The sequence below is a fragment of the Alosa sapidissima genome, chromosome 17 (assembly GCF_018492685.1).
Source record: "Alosa sapidissima isolate fAloSap1 chromosome 17, fAloSap1.pri, whole genome shotgun sequence".
In the NCBI taxonomy this organism is placed as follows: domain Eukaryota; kingdom Metazoa; phylum Chordata; class Actinopteri; order Clupeiformes; family Clupeidae; genus Alosa; species Alosa sapidissima.
In genome coordinates, this window is record NC_055973.1 from 28616599 (window position 1) to 28634110 (window position 17512).

The 17512-nt window shown below is 47.2% G+C and overlaps 1 protein-coding gene across 2 annotated transcripts in view; it reads right to left on the bottom strand.

Moving 5' to 3' along the window:
* Positions 1–17512, bottom strand: part of LOC121688835 (guanine nucleotide exchange factor VAV3-like) — a 92192-nt gene that overhangs the window by 72576 nt on the left and 2104 nt on the right. For both annotated transcript variants that reach the window (XM_042068714.1, XM_042068713.1), the window contains exon 2: positions 7262–7378. In XM_042068714.1, the coding sequence (XP_041924648.1) occupies positions 7262–7378 (117 nt within the window). The remainder of the gene's footprint in view (positions 1–7261; positions 7379–17512) is intronic.

Consider the following 17512-nt stretch of genomic DNA (forward strand, 5'->3'; position numbering starts at 1 on the left):
CTGCGCTCAGAGGGGGTGGCGTGGCGTGGGGCGCGAGCTGAGCATTCCCCGTGTCATCAAGCCCCCTGTGGTAGTCCAGGCATGGTAGGGGCCACCAGGGAGCCTGGGAAAGAGTTCCACAGACCCTTCTCGCTCCCGCCACACCTCCGAGTGACCACTAACCCCCCCCCCCCCCCCCCCCCCTCGACACCTTGCACTGACCCTCGGGCTCCCTACGGCTACATCCATCTGACCCCCCCACCCCCCCCCCCCAGGCCACCTCCACCATCTTGGCTAGCCTCCCACCACCACCCTGTGCTATGCGCCTCCCCCCACCCCCCACTTCAGTATCTGTTACCCGGCCGGGGGTCATCTGATACCCACCGCTGCACCTCCACGGACGAGCTGCAGCTCTGAAGGGCACTCGACCGCCACGAGCCAGCAGAGAGCGGGGGTGGGGGGTGGGGGGCAGGAGGGAGGGGGGGGGGGGGGGTAGAATGAGAGAGATGAGAGACTGATGGGGAGAGAAAGACGGGAAATTGAGTGACACTGTCCAAGACAAAAGAGAGAGAGAGAAAGGGGGATGGCATGGAAGATGTAGAGAGGGGGGCTTGAATGTTATTAGCAAGCTATGTAAAATGAAAGAAAGGAAGAAAGAAAGAGGAAGAGACGGACAGATAAATAGCAAGCTATGTAAAATGAAAGAAAGGAAGAAAGAAAGAGGAAGAGACGGACAGATAAATAGAGAAAAAGAGATAGATAGAGAAAGAGAGATAGATAGAGAAAACAGATAGAAAAACAGGAGGGGAGGAGATGGATGGGGGCGACTATTGATTATTGTCTTCCTCCTCAGTGGCCGTGATATATTTAACTGTGGAAATCCGATTGTGGATGAGACAAGTGTGTGTGTGTGTGTGTGTGTGTGTGTGTGTCCCTCCCTCCTACCCCCTCCCCTGGCGGTTACTGGAGTCAGCAGAGCTGGCCCAGATGGATCTTTCAGACGAGCCTCATCAGCCACAGATCGGCGTTTTTGTCAGACCCAGAGATTGCACATTGACAGCACCTAATGGGCAAGGGCAAGGACTTACTCCATGACACTGGGCCACATTTATATGTCACTCATATTTATCCTCTTCACGATTCTCAGAAGAGGATAAATATACGACCAACACTCTCTCTCTCTCTCTCTCACTGGCTTTACAGCAGTGGAACAGTGAAAGATCTCACTATATTAGGAGAATAACAGCCTTGTAAAATTAAATGTTACAGGAAATCCTATGATCTTCACTTGTAGTAATACAGTATCTGCACGCTGTTCAAGGGAAGCATCTGCCAAACTGATCCCTGGTTGCTTACAACTAAGCATCAGCTGGCACTTGAAAACAACACAAACAGACCTTTTTTTATTCCAGGAATGTCTATGTGTGGGAGCATATGTGTGTGTGTGTGTGTGTGTGTGTGTGTGTGTGTGTGTGTGTGTGTGTGTGTGTGTGAGAGAGAGAGAGAGAGATGTGAGAATGTTCACCCAAAACAGAAACATATGAGCTGGACAGGACCAGTGTCCCCTCCTCCTCCCCTCCCTGATGGACGGGTCCTCCCCATCACTCTCAACAATGCGGCACGCGATAAAGCCGCTCTGCAGCGGCGCAGACAATGACCCATCCATCTCGGCCTCCCCACCGGCTTTATCACCATACATTAGAGGCCACTTCATGACCCAATTACACACTTCTGAGAGGCACTCAGCGTCCGTCCACCCCCAACCCCCGAGCCGTCCACTGCTCCATCGCGGACTGGGTCTTCTGCACCTCCCAGGCTCTGGAGAAGGCCTATTCATACAGTGGCCTGGCTGAACTGTGGGCATTATTGTTAAGGCTGACTGTGTTGGTACAGCATGGCACGGCTAGTGGGGGGTTGACCCCCCCCGGCCAATGCTTACACTGAAATAAACATTTCTCTTTCTGCAATTCATTCACTGATCTGTGAGCTCATTCAGATAAAAATAAGCATTGAATGCTAAATGAATGGTATGGGTGTGCTGAGGGGAGCTGTGTGTGTGTGTGTGTGTGTGTGTGTGTGTGTGTGTGTGCGTGCGTGCGTGCGTGCGTGTGTGTGTGTGTGTGTGTGTGTGTGTGTGTCTCTGTGTCTGTGCGTGCATGTGGCTACTCTGTCCACATTGTGTCTGTGGTTGAATGATCTGAATCACTGGTTTTGCTTCTGCACCTCTCTCTCTCTTTCTCTCTCTCTCTCTCTCTCTCTCTCTCTCTCTCTCTCTCTCTCTCTCTCTCGCTGCGCAGAAAGCCATGAGGTCATCAGACCGGCCTTTTCTTACAGGAATCTAACAGCAGCCCATGACGGACTGATGTCACATTGAAAATCACGCATCGTCTATGGGTCACTTCTAACCACAACTCCATCACACAATATTACAGCCTGGTTCACATGATCACTGCACAAGAAGCCAATTCCCATAATTAGAGCTATAAGAGTTAGGACTTCAACATGATGAGAAGAGGACTGGTCAGTCCCACCCTCTTCCTATATGACGAGGATAGGCTATGTTCCAACTTACTAAACCAGCCACCCAACCATACCAATCGGATAATGCACTTATAAATCTATGTATTTCAAATTTGAGAAACACATCTAAAATCCTGCTTTTAATAACATGCTTTTTGTCACTAAATGGGCATTAACACACACACACACACACACACACACACACACACACATACACACACACACACACACCCTATTCAGTTCGCAAGAAGCCTCAGCCTACAAGTGACTTTAACTGTGTGCAGTTGATTTCAATAGCTCTTCATTCATATGCTTTTCATGACACTGTGCACTGTGTAACACACAACATACAGTACTCCAGTGTCTCGTCCACCCATGAGCCTCTTTCACTCTGTGTCCACACATCGTCCCTCATGGAGGACCAGAAGACACGTCCTTTCTCATAGACAAGCAGAGGACCACTCCAACCACATGACCAGTCTATGAGAGTCTATGTTGATATTTTTCATTATAGGGCCAAACTTATGTGGGCTCATATTTTCAAAACAATTCCTCAGATGGGCCAAATTAACTCATACATTTTTGAAAGACCCTACGCCATTGTTGTCCACAAGAAAAAAATAAAAAGAAGCCTTTAGCTTGACATGAGAATACAAAGTGATTGATTTGCTCGTTTTAAAATCCAAAAAGGAGATAAATAGGGAAATTGATTGCATTCGATTCTTCAACTCCGGGCCGCAAATCTAATTAGACGGGCATTAATCTCCGCCGCTGAGGCAGCAGCTCCGTCTAAGGGCTTTTCTCCTCGGCGGCCTCACGATCGGCGTGAGGGACAGCCATGGCTGCCTCCTCACCAATGTCGCCACGAGACGAGATGAGACGAGACGAGACGAGACGAGAGACACGGCACATCAAGCCCCTGTGAGATAACTGCGGCTGAAGGCTGAGATGTGTGTTGTATTTCAGTGCATTTGAGTGGGCTTTTAAAGTGCTTTGTTTCTGTTTCTGTGGCCTCGTGTAAAAGTCGTGTCAGGTTTGGTCCTGACTCTCTGGACGCCTGACTGTCGGTGGAGCCGCCCGAGCTCAGGAACGAACGAGTGTCAGATGAGTCGGGCAGATGTTGCTCGGCGAGGTGGAAGGCGCCCGCTGATCTGTTTTCCTCGCAGTGGAGTGTTTTTCTCTCTCTCTCTCTCTCTCTCTCTCTCTCTCTCTCTCTCCCTCTTTCTCTTTTGCTCTCTCGCTCTCACTCACTCTTGCTGACTTTTGCTCTCTTTCTTTCTCTTTTTCACTCTCACTCTAGCTTTCATCCTCCCTGTGTCTCTCTCCCTCTTTCTTTCTTTCCCTCTCTCTCTCTCTCACACACACACACACACACAGACACACACACACACACACACACACACACACACACACACAAACCCCACAGCGAAACAGAAGGCAACAGTGCAACAGTGGGATAACATATGTGCATCTGCAAAGACAGCTGTGACAGCAGAACGCAGCACACTTCAGAGACATCCACACCAGGCCCAATGTGAGAGCACGGCAACCTCATCTCCTCTCCCTGCACATGAGGCCACGCTGCCTCACAGTCACAGCTCCTCAAAGGCATCGCCCTCAACCTTTCCCCAGCTACACTGGGGCTGTGCTGAGAGAGGTCACAGTCCCAACTACACACTAAGTCAAATCTGTACCTTCTTTGTTAAGCGACAAGCCTTCACTGAAGGGGACTTTTTATTCCCCGAGAGACAGAGAAATCCATTACTAGACAGATTTACTGAAGTGGGGGATTGTATACAAAAAAGGTTGTCCCAAAGGGTAATTAGTACAAATACCCCTGATTCGTGCTGGATAAAATCCCTAACCGATCGAGAAGCACCTTTTTGGTGTGTGTGTGTGTGTGTGTGTGTGTGCTAAAGCCTGAGGGGTTCCACCAGGACACAAGTGCACAAAGCAGGCTTTGGTGTTGATCTTCAGCCGTGCGTCCCCCACGTGTGCGCCTGATACAGTAGGCAGAGGCACGCTGGGTGGTAGCCTACAGCCAGCAGGCTGGCGTTTAGAAGAGGAGTCTATCATGTTGAAACGACTGCGCACAGCATGACACATGCTGCGCTTGGAATGGTGAAACCAACTTCTCCCACTCTCTACCTTCCCCAACTCTCTACTTTCCCCAACTCTCTACCTTCCCCAACTCTCTACCTTCCCCAACTCTCTCTATCTCTCTTTCTCTTTTTCTCTCGGTCCTCCTCTCACTCTCTCTGTTTTTCTCTCTCTCACTCTCTCAGTGATGGTTGGCCTCCCTCACCCACACTGCCTTCCTTCTCTCTCTCTCTCTCTCTCTCTCTCTCTCTCTCTCTCTCTCTCTCTCTCTCTCTCTCTGAGGAATATCAACATTACTTTCCATCCAAGCACAAATGAATACTAGCAGAGTGGATGTTTTATTCAGAGGCCCTGTCACGTCTATTTTCCAAAAGGAACGAGGACAACACGGCAAGAGTATTGGGCAAGTGCAGCTGACTGATTGCTTTTTTTTTCGGATTTTTTGTTTTTGTTTATGTATTTTTACTTCTTCGTCGTGGTTACTCCATTAACGAGCTGAACTGAACGCACTCACAAATGTGCAAGATCCTCGTGCATTTTTTAATGGGCAAACCGAGGAAAAGAAAAATGCCATGGCAGAAAAAAGAAACAGCTTTCTCTCCATTCTACCAATCTCTAAGTCAGTGGAGCGCGAAAGGCACACATTTGAAACACTCTGACAAACTCTTTTAAAACAGCCATGACAGAGCACACAGAAAAAAGGCTTGAGACTCTGAGATACAGCCTGAGGAATGTCAAATCTGACACAGTACATTTTCACCAATAATAAAGTGATATATCAAAGGGAACCATGTAAGAATCTTCTTCTGCAAGCTTGACATTTGAATATCATTTAATCAAATAATTTTCTTCCCAGGCTGCATGTATGTATGAACATGCAAGAGATAAGTGAATGGAGTTTGCGTTTAGCCCTGTCTTGCATGCAGCTCAAGTGAGAAATTAATTGAATTCTATATTTGCAGTGGCACATGATCAACAGCGCAATGCATAAGGCATGCTTACGAGCGAAATCCTTTGATTGGAGTCCAACACCGCCTTCATTAAAAATGACTTAATTCAGCATGACCAGATGCAGGGCAGGAAACGTTAAAGCACTTGAACGCGCAGAGCTGTAAATGTGTCGTGCAAAACTCTGTGTGTGTCGGCTCTGGTGCATCTTAGCTCTCAATTCTACAATTCCTACCATAGAATGAGGGTTAAACCTGATAGAAACATTTGACCATGTTTTTGTGTTAGGTTGTGTTAGGGGTTTATGAGATTTTGTGAGTATTTATATGACTGAGACAACATTACATTTTTTTGATCATACATTAAATGTTCTACTTACTACATCTTTTCTCTAAGCTTTCCACAATTCACATTGTTAAAGAGGGAAAATTCAACAGAAACATTTGAACATTTGACCATAGTTTCATTGAGGAAGTCTGAAGGGGTTAATAGGATTTGGTGGGTGCTTGTTCTTCTAGCTAAGGTAACAGGAAGTCAGGGTGTTCTGAAAGTGCTTCTACCACAGACATTAATAGGTATGAAGGGTCAAAGGTTATCCTCACTGGAAGCCAGAGAGCATCTGGCGTTTTTAAGCTGTGGGGGCTATTGATTAGGCTGGCACTTAGGCCTCAGGCCTCACAGCTGCCAGAACCATCATGGAAGGAGATGTTCTTCTTTCACTCTCACGCTCTCTCAAACCCACGCACACACTCATTCACACTTTTGCAAAACACAGACTGATGTATGTGGGTAAGATACAAATCTGCCAGATTGTCATTTTTCTCCTCCCAACTTACATGTCCATGAACAAGAACACATATGCAGACGCCCACGCAGGACTGTTTGCACCTATCGCACGCTCAGCCACTTTTGTTCTTCATAGAACCTAGATTCACCACAAACAGCCACTTTTGTTCTTCATAGAACCTAGATTCACCACAAACAGCCACTTTTTGAAATTGCATCAAACAAGAAGGAAGTCAACCCTTCAAAACCTGCATCTTTCTGACATCCAGAGCATCCAACATTTCCTTTTACAGCCTTCAAAGTCACGCAGGCAACACACACCTCCTGCCATCAAAGCAACAAGGGTGACATACATACACGCACACACACGCGCGCACGCACACACACACACACACACACACACACACACACACACACACACACACACACGAGCAGCCGGCTGGCACCTCCCACCGGTAGGGGCGGCCTATCAGCTCTGCTGTGCTCCACTGCTTCTTAATTAAACCAACTGCAGACTATATTAAAATGCCAGCAGGGTAAGCCTGAGTGGCCAGCCTCTCCACACAGCACACAAGCTCCAGGGGTGTGTGTGTGTGGGGGGGGGGGGGGCAGTGTTCATCTTTACACACAACATAAAAAAATAACTCGCAAAGCAATATTTCCATTATCCTTTTACACCCATTTCAAAGTCAAGCAAGTCTAAATGAACAGATACGCTGCACCAACATGACGCACTTTGTCGCCTACACTGTTCTCAGTCTGCAGATAGGCCTATAACTGGATAACATACTGGGGTAGAAATGCTCACGAGGTCAGAAGGTTTCCAGCGACTAGTCATTGCATTGCAGCTTTTGAAGATTAAGTGACACTATGTGGGAGTGAGCACCCTCGCTGCTTGTGAATTGTTAGTCACAGCTCCGGATCTTACCTTTCCAAAATCCCTCACATCGAACAGGTCAAAGGCCTCGAACAGGTCGCTCTTCTTCATGCCAAAGATCTCGGAGCAGGCGCTGAGGAATGTCCGGATGTTCTTCAAGCAGAGGAACTGCAGGGAAACAGAATTCAACATCGGTTTGGTCAATTATATCTGCACGACTAGAGGCTATAACAAACCACTGAGGAAAAGCATTACTTATACAAAGTGTTTAGATATACAGTTTCAAGTAATTATAGGATGCATTAGGGAAACCTCAAATGAAATGCAACATACCGTATGGCAGGATAACCCCAGGAGTGCCATTGTAAATATAATTTATGAGTAATACCAACATACAAGAAAATGAGATGATGCAATATGCCTACATTTGTTGAGATTTATTATCCTTCAAAATGACAGGGTTAACCCAAAGTGGAGCTACAAAAACAGCCATATATTTTTTCTTCTGGGAGGGTGAGAGAGATACAAACATGGTGACACATTTGCCCTGAGGGAGGGTGAGAGAGTAGGATGGGCATGTGGGAGAGAAGTTTTGATTTTGTCTAGACTGGGGACAGGAGTTGCCTCGGGAACAATCCCTTTATTTAGATAGAGCTTTCCCTCAAAAAAACAGCTCGTGTTAATCACCCAGCACGGGCACATTCAAACGCCCAACTCTGTTATGACTGTGCGGCCCCGCGCGGGACAACTGACCACAACGTGGCCGAGACGCTTTGGTCTGATGTCCAGAAAGGGGCCGACGAGGGTAAAGTCTGGTTTACTTTGACACACACTCAAAACAATGAGTTAGCCATGTGCCTGACAGACCACCAGCGCACTCTGATTTATGAGGAGAAGACAGCTGGGTTAATTGGATGTATTTCTCTGGCACTTCATTTTGAAGGGCTGAAGGACCCTGGACCTCCCCAGCCGAGCTGCACTGACACATCAGAAAATTGAGGAAGTGCAGAGAGTCAGAAAAAATCAGTGGAATTACCTTTTGCTTTTTTCTGGGGCTTTGCAGCTCAGATGGTTCTAGGACTAATGAGCTGAAGGATCTGGGTTCCATCCAGACACCTCCCTCCCAGGAGACCACTTACAACAGTGTCAGGACTAGCCCAAGCTACTGTAAATGAAATGGGACGATTTACTTCTTTAAAAAGGAAGAGAGTGGAGAGAACGCCGGCCTCAACCTCCACTGGGTCAACAAAAAGGAAAAAAAAAACATCTCACATCTACATAATTAAGGTTCCTATGAACAGCATTCTGTCTGAAAGAAAGATTGCAGGATGTGGTTAAGGTAATAGGCTACCATAAACCAAGCGGTAAGACTGACATGACAAAAGCCTCCAAATGCAAACCATGCCAATCAAATTACCTAAAGAGTGCTGTTTTAAAAAGCAAGTGTTTCGTATTGAATGGATATACTGTAAACATAAACGTCAGTTAAAAAAAGCTATAGACTACTGGTTCTTATCACAATCTGTTCCCCTTCCTTTCCTAAGTCCTAATTCTAGAGATGAAAACCGCATAGTATATACTGTTTCAACACACACCCATTTCATATGGCCATAATCAAGCATCAAATCTCTGATGATTAACAGCACTTCCTTTACACACACACAGGCAGGAGAGGAGCCTGTGTTAGCACTCAACTGTAGCCATATTGCACCAGTGCTTCTGGGCTACGCCGGCTCTTTGGGGAATATCGCACCGCCATGTGGGCAGGAGCGGCCAAAAAGCCGTTGACTGAAGGATTCAAAAGCAGGAAATAATAGGCCACAAACGAGCAGTCAGGACAAGCCTGTGGCCCTCGGAGCGTTCGATGGCTATCTTAATGGACCTGTCCGGTCATGGCGCTCTCCGATGCCTCACCCTGCGTCTGAGGGAGAGAGGGGGGCGTATCAGCATCAGAGGCCCTTGAAATAACATCAGTCCTCTCCAACGTGCAGAGCAGTCGCTGCTCTATCTGCATGCATCTGCCAGGGTCCCTCTGGTCTCTTGCCAAACTGTGAAGCGTGTCACAGCAGCGTTTTAGCTCTATAGCTCTCCATCTATCTCTCTCGTTCTCTCTCTCTCCCTCTCTCTCTCTCTCTCTCTCTTGTTCTCTCTGTCTCCCTGTCTCTCTCTAAACGTTTCGCTCTCGTTCATGCTCTCTCTCTTTCGACCTGTCTTGTGGAGAGGTTTCATAGGAAGTGGGTTCGCTCAGGCGGCGTTGAGAATGATACTGAAAGAAACAAATAAATAACATGGGCTCTGTGTGTGTGTGTGTCTTCTGTGAGAGCGCTGCTCTCTTTCTGACACCAAAAAAGGCTCCTGCAGGAGCTCACAACTCACAACGTCGCCATTATGGTCCTGCGCTCAGAGAGTTATGCTGTATTATACCTTGCAGACTTGCTTGACACAACACAGGCCACACTATCGCCAATCCTTTTTTCACCACCCACGTACGACTTGTAACATTTATTCCAGACAGCTTCCTGTGCTTTACCCTCACATGTCACGTTCCAAGTGACAAACCGCTCGCCCGCTGAGTTCCTCTTCCATATTATGTGGCGAATGCGTGAGAAGGAACAAATAAGGGGCCTTGATGGTAACAGGAAGCTCTGAGAACGAGGAGCACAAACTGAAGCTGGCCTGCTAAGGGAGCCTATTGGGCGTTTACACATGTATGTATTCTGTTTTGTTATCACAGTAGCTCATCTCGCAGGCCTTTTGAGAGATCCCATCGGAGAGAGAGAGCATGAGCGAGCGGGAGAGAGAATGAGTGAGCAAGCAAGCGAGAGAGAGAGAGAGAGAGAGAATAGAGAGAGAGAGAGAGAGAGAGAGAGAGAGAAGGAAACAAGCCATGCAGCGCATTTCTAACCCACTCTGATGCAAAGGTGGCTGTTGGGGGGGGGGAGAAGAGCCAGCGATGCAGGGTGGGGGAGAGGAGAGATGGGGGGTGGCTGACTGCTAACAAGCCCACTGAAGCCCACGGCTGCCACAGCTCATTTCACTGAGCAGTTTTGTGCATTAGGCTGCCTGCCTGCCTGCTTGCCTGCCTGCCTGTCTGCCTGCCTGCATGCCTGCCTGCTTGCCTGTGGACCCCCAAGACTTGATTCACAAAGAGCGTCCCACTGATGCTGGTATCCTCCTGATCTCTCCAACTCCAAGTACAGAATGGCTAAAAACCAGGCTGTGCTCGAGCCCTGTGTCTCTCCAGGAGTCTTGCTGATACACACTCTGACTCAGCAAGGCAGTAACAGTCCCATCTCACCAGGCAGGATGGGTTCCTGTGTGTGTGTGTGTGTGTCTTAGAGTCAAGGAAGAGGGCTGCATAATGTAAGGGGGCGAGGTTTCATTTTTCAAAGCGCTCCACCTGGGAGATAATAGAGAGTTCACTATGAACAGTGGCTCTGGAAATAGCAATCCCACATTTTCGCTTTCAAAGTCACGTGCCCTGGCTATTACCCCTAACGGGGGCGACGTGTGCTTTGACTCCAAAATGAGGCGCAGGACTGTGCTTTTGTATGCTTTGCTGATGCTTGCAGGTGCCATGGCAACAACGTGATATCGCCCGGGGTTTGAAGGGTAAGCGTGTCACGGCTCATGATCACATCCTCGTCTATCTGATCCGGACTCGGTTTCATCATTAAGGTCGACCTGTCGCCTGCATTACTAATACTTAATGAACGTCAATTAACATTGGGCCTTTGCCTGAGTCCGCCAAGGAAGGAAATGACACACAGCAGTGATTCAATTACAGGCCTGAAGTCCCTCATCCTTTACTCAAGATCTGTCTGCACAGAGACAAGCCTCACTGCTGTCCACAGACCTTTCTTGTCCAGATTAGTAGTTTTAGTATCTACACATCGAGACCAGATGCTGTTCTACTAAAACAGAAGGTGGTAAAGGATATTTAATAGGCCGTAGATCTTATTACAGACATGATTGTAAAAATTCTTAGAACTGGCCTTTGCCACACTCTGAGCAGCTTGCTGAAGTTAGGTCTGGAAAGCCCATAAATGTCTTCCTTCGTTGAATGTAAATAATGAAACTGGCACGGCAGGCGTGTGTTACAAATGTTCATTTTAAAAGCGTGGGATGTGTAGCGGTGGTGTGCGATTGGGGAACGGAGCTCAAGGGGTGGTTTTGCTGACAGAGCAGAAATACCAGCGGCGCGTTCTCACATGACCGGTGTCCAACTCGGCCCAGCAGAGCACGGCCGACCGCTCGAAACAACCCGAAACTGACTCACAGACACCCACACCGCTCGTCCTGTGTCCGTCACAAATCCCCAGGACACTGGATTGAGTATCACTTCAAGAGCGCTACTTATCTGTTCTGGCGTGATGAGGCAGGACAGGGGGGGGAAACACTCTCCACCGGCACAGAATGAGAGGCGCAGAGTTTCGGGGAGCATTTCTCTACGCTCAATACTGCATTCTCCAACCTTGATCTAATTGGCATCTACTGAACGCATCCAGATGCCGCTCTTTAACAACAGTGGAGTAACTCGGGGCTGAAGTGCTCTGAAGGGCTATAAAAGTGACAGATAATGCAACTGTGCTTAATGAATCACTTCCCTCAAATGCCTGTAATTTATGGGCCCCAGTCTGCTCCAACGTTAGCAGAGAAACTTCAAACTCAGACCAAAGACCTTTAATACTCAAAATGAAAAGGGTGTACCAGTAGTCTAGAAATCTAGACGCACCCTAGCGGCAGCAAATTAATTTGCTCAGCCTGTACGTCTAGTATCAAACCATAGGGATTTCTATTGGCTGACGCCGTGGACTTCATCCAATCACAGCGCTCTATTTTGTTAGAGAGTCTTAAGGCGGGCTTAACAGGATAACGACAGTCCTGTGACGGTGAACAACAAGGAAGGTGGCTATGGCTAACGAAGAGCGGTTGTTTGAATCGGCGTTGGCGTCAACTTTGGAGGAGTTGGACTTGTGCTTTTCTTTGAAAGTTGAGCAACACAATGCACTTAAGTAATTCCTTTCGAAGAAGGATGTATTTGCCGTTTTGCCGACCGGATACGGATATGGTCGTAGCGCTGGCCTATTGCATGCCTAGGCAGTTTGAAAGACAATTCTCTGCCCGCCCCTTGGATTAAGCGAGGTGAATGGTTCGATTCCAGACTATACATTTCAATGATATAGGATGGCCTGCCAGGCTAGTGTACCAGTGCACGTTTTGAGTAATGAAATGTGTTTAACACTTTCATATATAAATTAGCATTAGCACGTCACAACATCACTGCTCAAGGCAGGCGATAAAACCTATAAAACGGAGCTCACTGAGCCGTCATTCATTTGGAAAATTCTGACTTCATTGCTTAATTGCCTGCTTGATGCTAACCGAAATGTTCATGTCCAGCCTTATAAATGGACGAGCTGGGAGTGAATTCCCTCACCCACTGGTTTGTGGGTCGTCATTTTGACATTCCCAAAGTGGGTCAGTATAGGTGGGCAATGCCAGGAAGACAAGCGGACTGTTCTAGGTCTGCACTGGTCAATCCACCAGCGGCCAAATGCCCTTCAGAAAGGCCTGCCCAGCGATGTGTTCAGCATTACACATGAAAAACGCCTCACTGCTCGCCATTAGGCAAAGCTGCTTTTTTTTGCCCTCTGTTTCCTCCTCGTTCTCTGCTTTCATTTGGCCGGACTCTTGAAAACAGAGCGCAGAACTGCTCTGGGATCAGTGAAGCGTGAATGCAGGCAGTTTTCTTCACTCCTTCCTCCCCTCCTCCACCTCTCTCTCTCTCTCTCTCATCCTTTTCCTCCTCTATCAGTTCCTCCCTCCATCCTGCTGCCTCTCTGAGGCCTCGGTGAATAATCATAAATCTGATCGCAGCTGCAGACAGACAGGTCAGCTGGTATAAGTACACACACACACACACACACACACACACACACACACACAAACACACACACACACACACACACACACACACACACACAGTCAGTCACACCCATGATTGACACAGACTAGACCACTGATAGCATTTTGACACACACCGTAACAGTGATATCCTGCTTGAGATCATTCTGGCTAAAGTCCAGATTCAGAATGAGGCCAGCATTACATTTTCACTTTCACTACAATCAGAGCTAACAAACATGTTCATCCTGCTGAATACTGGATTCCACCTCTTCCAGAAAATAGTTTGGATCTTTAGTTTGGCCTGAAATGTATCACCTGAAGCGCAGCCGGAGAGCTGAAATACTACACATACACACGCATTAGCATCATTGCTATTAGCAGGCTATTTTTATCTGGGTTTAGACAATGGTGTCCATTTAATTTGGCACTATGCTTTCTATGCTCCGCTGGAGATCTGCGGCGGTGATTTCCAGGCCGCCGGAGGCTACAAACCGCCTGACATTACAATAAAAGTTCTCGTACAATGCTTACGGGTCACCACCTCTACAACCATTCACCAGATCTCTTTTGACTCCAGTCTCCAAGCGCAGGAAGAGGAAGGCAACATGGAGGCCCACGTGAGTCAACTGAAAACATCAAGGACAGAGAAGTCATTTGAAAAAAAACAGAGAGAGAGAGAGAGACCTGGCTCAGTTTACTGCATCTCTGCTTAAATGGGATTTGGAGTCAAACCAAAGGCAAACACACAATTAACCTCATCATTAATACCCTCGCTGTTCTCGGTAACTCTCTGTGCACAGACAAATGAGCTTTTACGGAGATCACAATACAATACAAATCACATGAGCCGGCCAGGGCCAGGTTTGCTGAAACACAATAAAGAGAGATTCTTGAAACGGGAGAACCACCTCGATGAGAGACATGCAATTGCACTGCGTAACAAATGGCATTGGGTAATACATCCAAATGCACTTTTATCAAATTTCTACGAACATTAACTCCCCTTGCTTCCTGCACCGGAGACACATTAAACTAAACACACTGAATTACATTGTGGTAAGCGAGACATGATCAGAGACCAAAAATAAATGGCCTTAAAGGTCAAGTCCATCCGTATATGAATACACTGAGGTTGCAAGAAAAGACATCGAGGGAGAATTCCCATTAAGGTCAATCAGCAAGCAGGACAACAGGATTGGCTTGACCCAAGTGCAAATGTTGAATCTGCACAGACTCTAACAGCGATCACTGGATGTGCCTTACTGCTGCAAGGCCTTACATCCCTCAGTCCCTTGAGGCTTACAGTCCAGCCAGTTACCCTGGCGACCGAATGAAAGGTCAGTGCTTGAGTGTGCGCATGCGTGTGTGTATGTGTGTGTGTGTGTGTGTGTGTGTTTGTGTGTGTGAGAGTGTATTTGTGTGTGTGTGTGTGTGTGTGTGTGTGTAGGTGTGTGTGTGTGTGTGTATGTGTTTACGTCTGTGTGTATGTTTGTGTGTACAGTATGTGTGTGTGTGTTTGTGTGTGTGAGTGAGTGAGAGAGAGAGAAAGAAAGAAAGAAAGAAAGAAAGAAAGAAAGAAAGAAAGAGAGAATGAAAGCTTGATGGAGGATTTGCTGGACCATGCAAACACTTGTGCAGATCTCATCACGAAAACTGCATAAATTCGCATGTCAAACTGATGACATGTGCTAGAGTCAACCCCCTACCATTCATCCACACACACACACACACACACATACAGAGAGAGAGAGAGAGAGAGAGAATATGCCATCACAGTTTAAAGTCAAGGTATACAAAAACATTTGCTACCCACAGAGAAATTAAAATAATAAAAAAAAAACATGTTTTCAGTGACAAAACCATTCAGATCTAAACTGAGCATTATCAATTCAAACCACATCTTTGGTGAGGAGCAGACATAATATAAACCGTAGGGCTTGATAAAACTAGCAGGGGAGGAAAGCCACCATCCAATTTTGTGACCCCCCTGTGGCGCACGTCTACTTTGACTACTGAGCCTCCCTGCCGATAATACCCCCCAGGGTCCAGACATCAGACAGGAAGTGAGGTCTCCTGGGCTGGTGTCCCAGCTCCTCCACGTCTACGCTCATCTCATAGTGTGGAGGGAAGTGTGGTGAGGAGCGGAAGAGGAATGGTCTGTGAGCATGCTACATGGCCAGCTGCGCAGTAAGATATCACATTGTGTGTGTGTGTGTGTGTGTGTGTGTGTGTGTGTGTTCAGCAGCGTGGGTTATTATAATACAGAAATAGTAACCAAGTACACGTTGGCACGTACACATAATGGCCGAGCCGCATGGGACATAAGGCATAACAGGTCGGTGTGGATGAGCACACTAGAGGAAATTCTGCTGTGACTAACTTTGAACCTTAGCGCATGCCACAACCATAGCGGACAACATACCGTACCGCTAAGGGCCGAATCGTCAGACAGATCTGTGGCCTATTCAATTCAGAATAGCGCTATAGGAAAAAAGGTTTCCAACACACACACTGTATAGTCGTAAGAACCTAGGCTAAGGGTGAGGGTTAGGAAAAATACTGGGATGCAGTATTGTTTAAATAGGTTTGAGTTATAAAGGGCCTGTAATAAAGAACCTCTAACAGCTTCCCTCTCTCTGTCACACACATACACACACACACACACACACACACACACACACACACACACTCGACCAATGTGCATTAGAATGGATATGGCCTGCTTTCAGTAAATATACTATAAATGTAATGACCTGCTTTCAGTAAATAAATGTCAGCCTGAGAGCTCACATTTCTTTTTGGTCGGTACTGTATTCCTCCATGCGCTGTGCTAAGCACTGACTGAACCCAAAAAGACAAGACCTTCCTTCAACACACAATTCTCACCGGCTGGCTGGGTCACACCCTGGAAATGAGGAAACAGGATCAAGGAAGGAAGTGAAACTAAACATTGCCCACACTAACCCCGCTCTGCTGGACCAAGATATCACACAGCACTGTATGGGCTCCCCTCTCCTTTCACCTCAGCATGTGTGTGTGTGTGTGTGTGTGTGTGTGTGTGTGTGTGTGTGTGTGTGTGTGTGTTTGTGTGTGTGTGTGCAGGTGAGTGTGTGTGTGTGTGTGTGTGTGTGTGTGTGTGTGTGTGTGTGTGTGTAGAGTTAGAGAGAGCACTGAGCTTCCTGAAGTGGGCTTGATCAACTCTAACCGTCTATACAAGAACTTTGCTTTTGAAATCGCACAAATTAAAGTACATTAACGCCTATTAATTTGTTTACATGAGTAATTAAGACTTCTTAAGATTAATTAGTCACAAAACACACTAAACACACTAACTACAAATAATTTGTGTTATGCGAGGATGAAGGCCTGATGGATGGTAAACTAATTGAGCTGAATATCCCTTCACTGAGCAAATGAACGCAATGGCCTTCACACTCAAAACAAGCCAAGAAGTGTCATCCCTCTACACTTATTCACTACACATTTATTTACATTTTAGATATAGTTCCTGCAGATCCTTCCGTGGCAAAGCTGATATATAGGTCAGGTGTTTTTTTCTCCTCTTCTCTTGCTGGTAACTTCTGTTGCCTGTAACAGTTGCACCTGTTGCCGTTTCCTTTCACTCAAAAGTTCTCTGCCACAACATGAGACGTGATGAGAAGCACGAGAAAGCAAAGTTGAAAAACGACAGATTTCATTCATTTAAAATGTACCCCGGTGGCACATCTACAAAAAAACTATAGTGAACTGAGTGAAAAACTACAAAGACACAAAATATTTCTGCAATGGGGAACAGCTTTCCAATGACAACGAAAAAAGCGAACAATGCAAAATGACACATCCTTTAACTTTTTTCAGATTATTTTTAGGCCCAGAACGCGGCGCCCTATTTCGTCACTGTGACACTTCCTAAATATATCACGAGCATGTCACAATGTGGGAGTTGGGATCATGTGTGCTCCAGTGACGCGTCGACCACAGATTCACACCAACGGTGAAGACACCCGGATAAATCATCAACCCGGGGACGGCCCTTTGTGCTTTAATTACGCGCTGAACGCCACCACCAGGGCCCCATTATGCTCTGTGGAGGTGCTGGGATGGGACAGGGACTGGAATAAGGGGGGGGGGGGGCAACCCCTGCTAGGGCAGTAAGGGGTGGGGATGGGGAGGGTGGGGGTGGGGATGGGGAGGGTGGCTCCTCACTGCCTTTGTCTGCGGCCGTCCCCTGGGTCGCTGGCCGCCTGCGTCCCATGTGTGGAAATGAGCTGGTGATAAACTAGCTGCCACGCTTTTCATGAATTATTCACCCTCGCCAGCCGCTACCCCCTCAGTTATGGAAATTTCACCTTCCGTACCGCAAAGTTGTTGGACGTCTCTCGGTCTATTGTG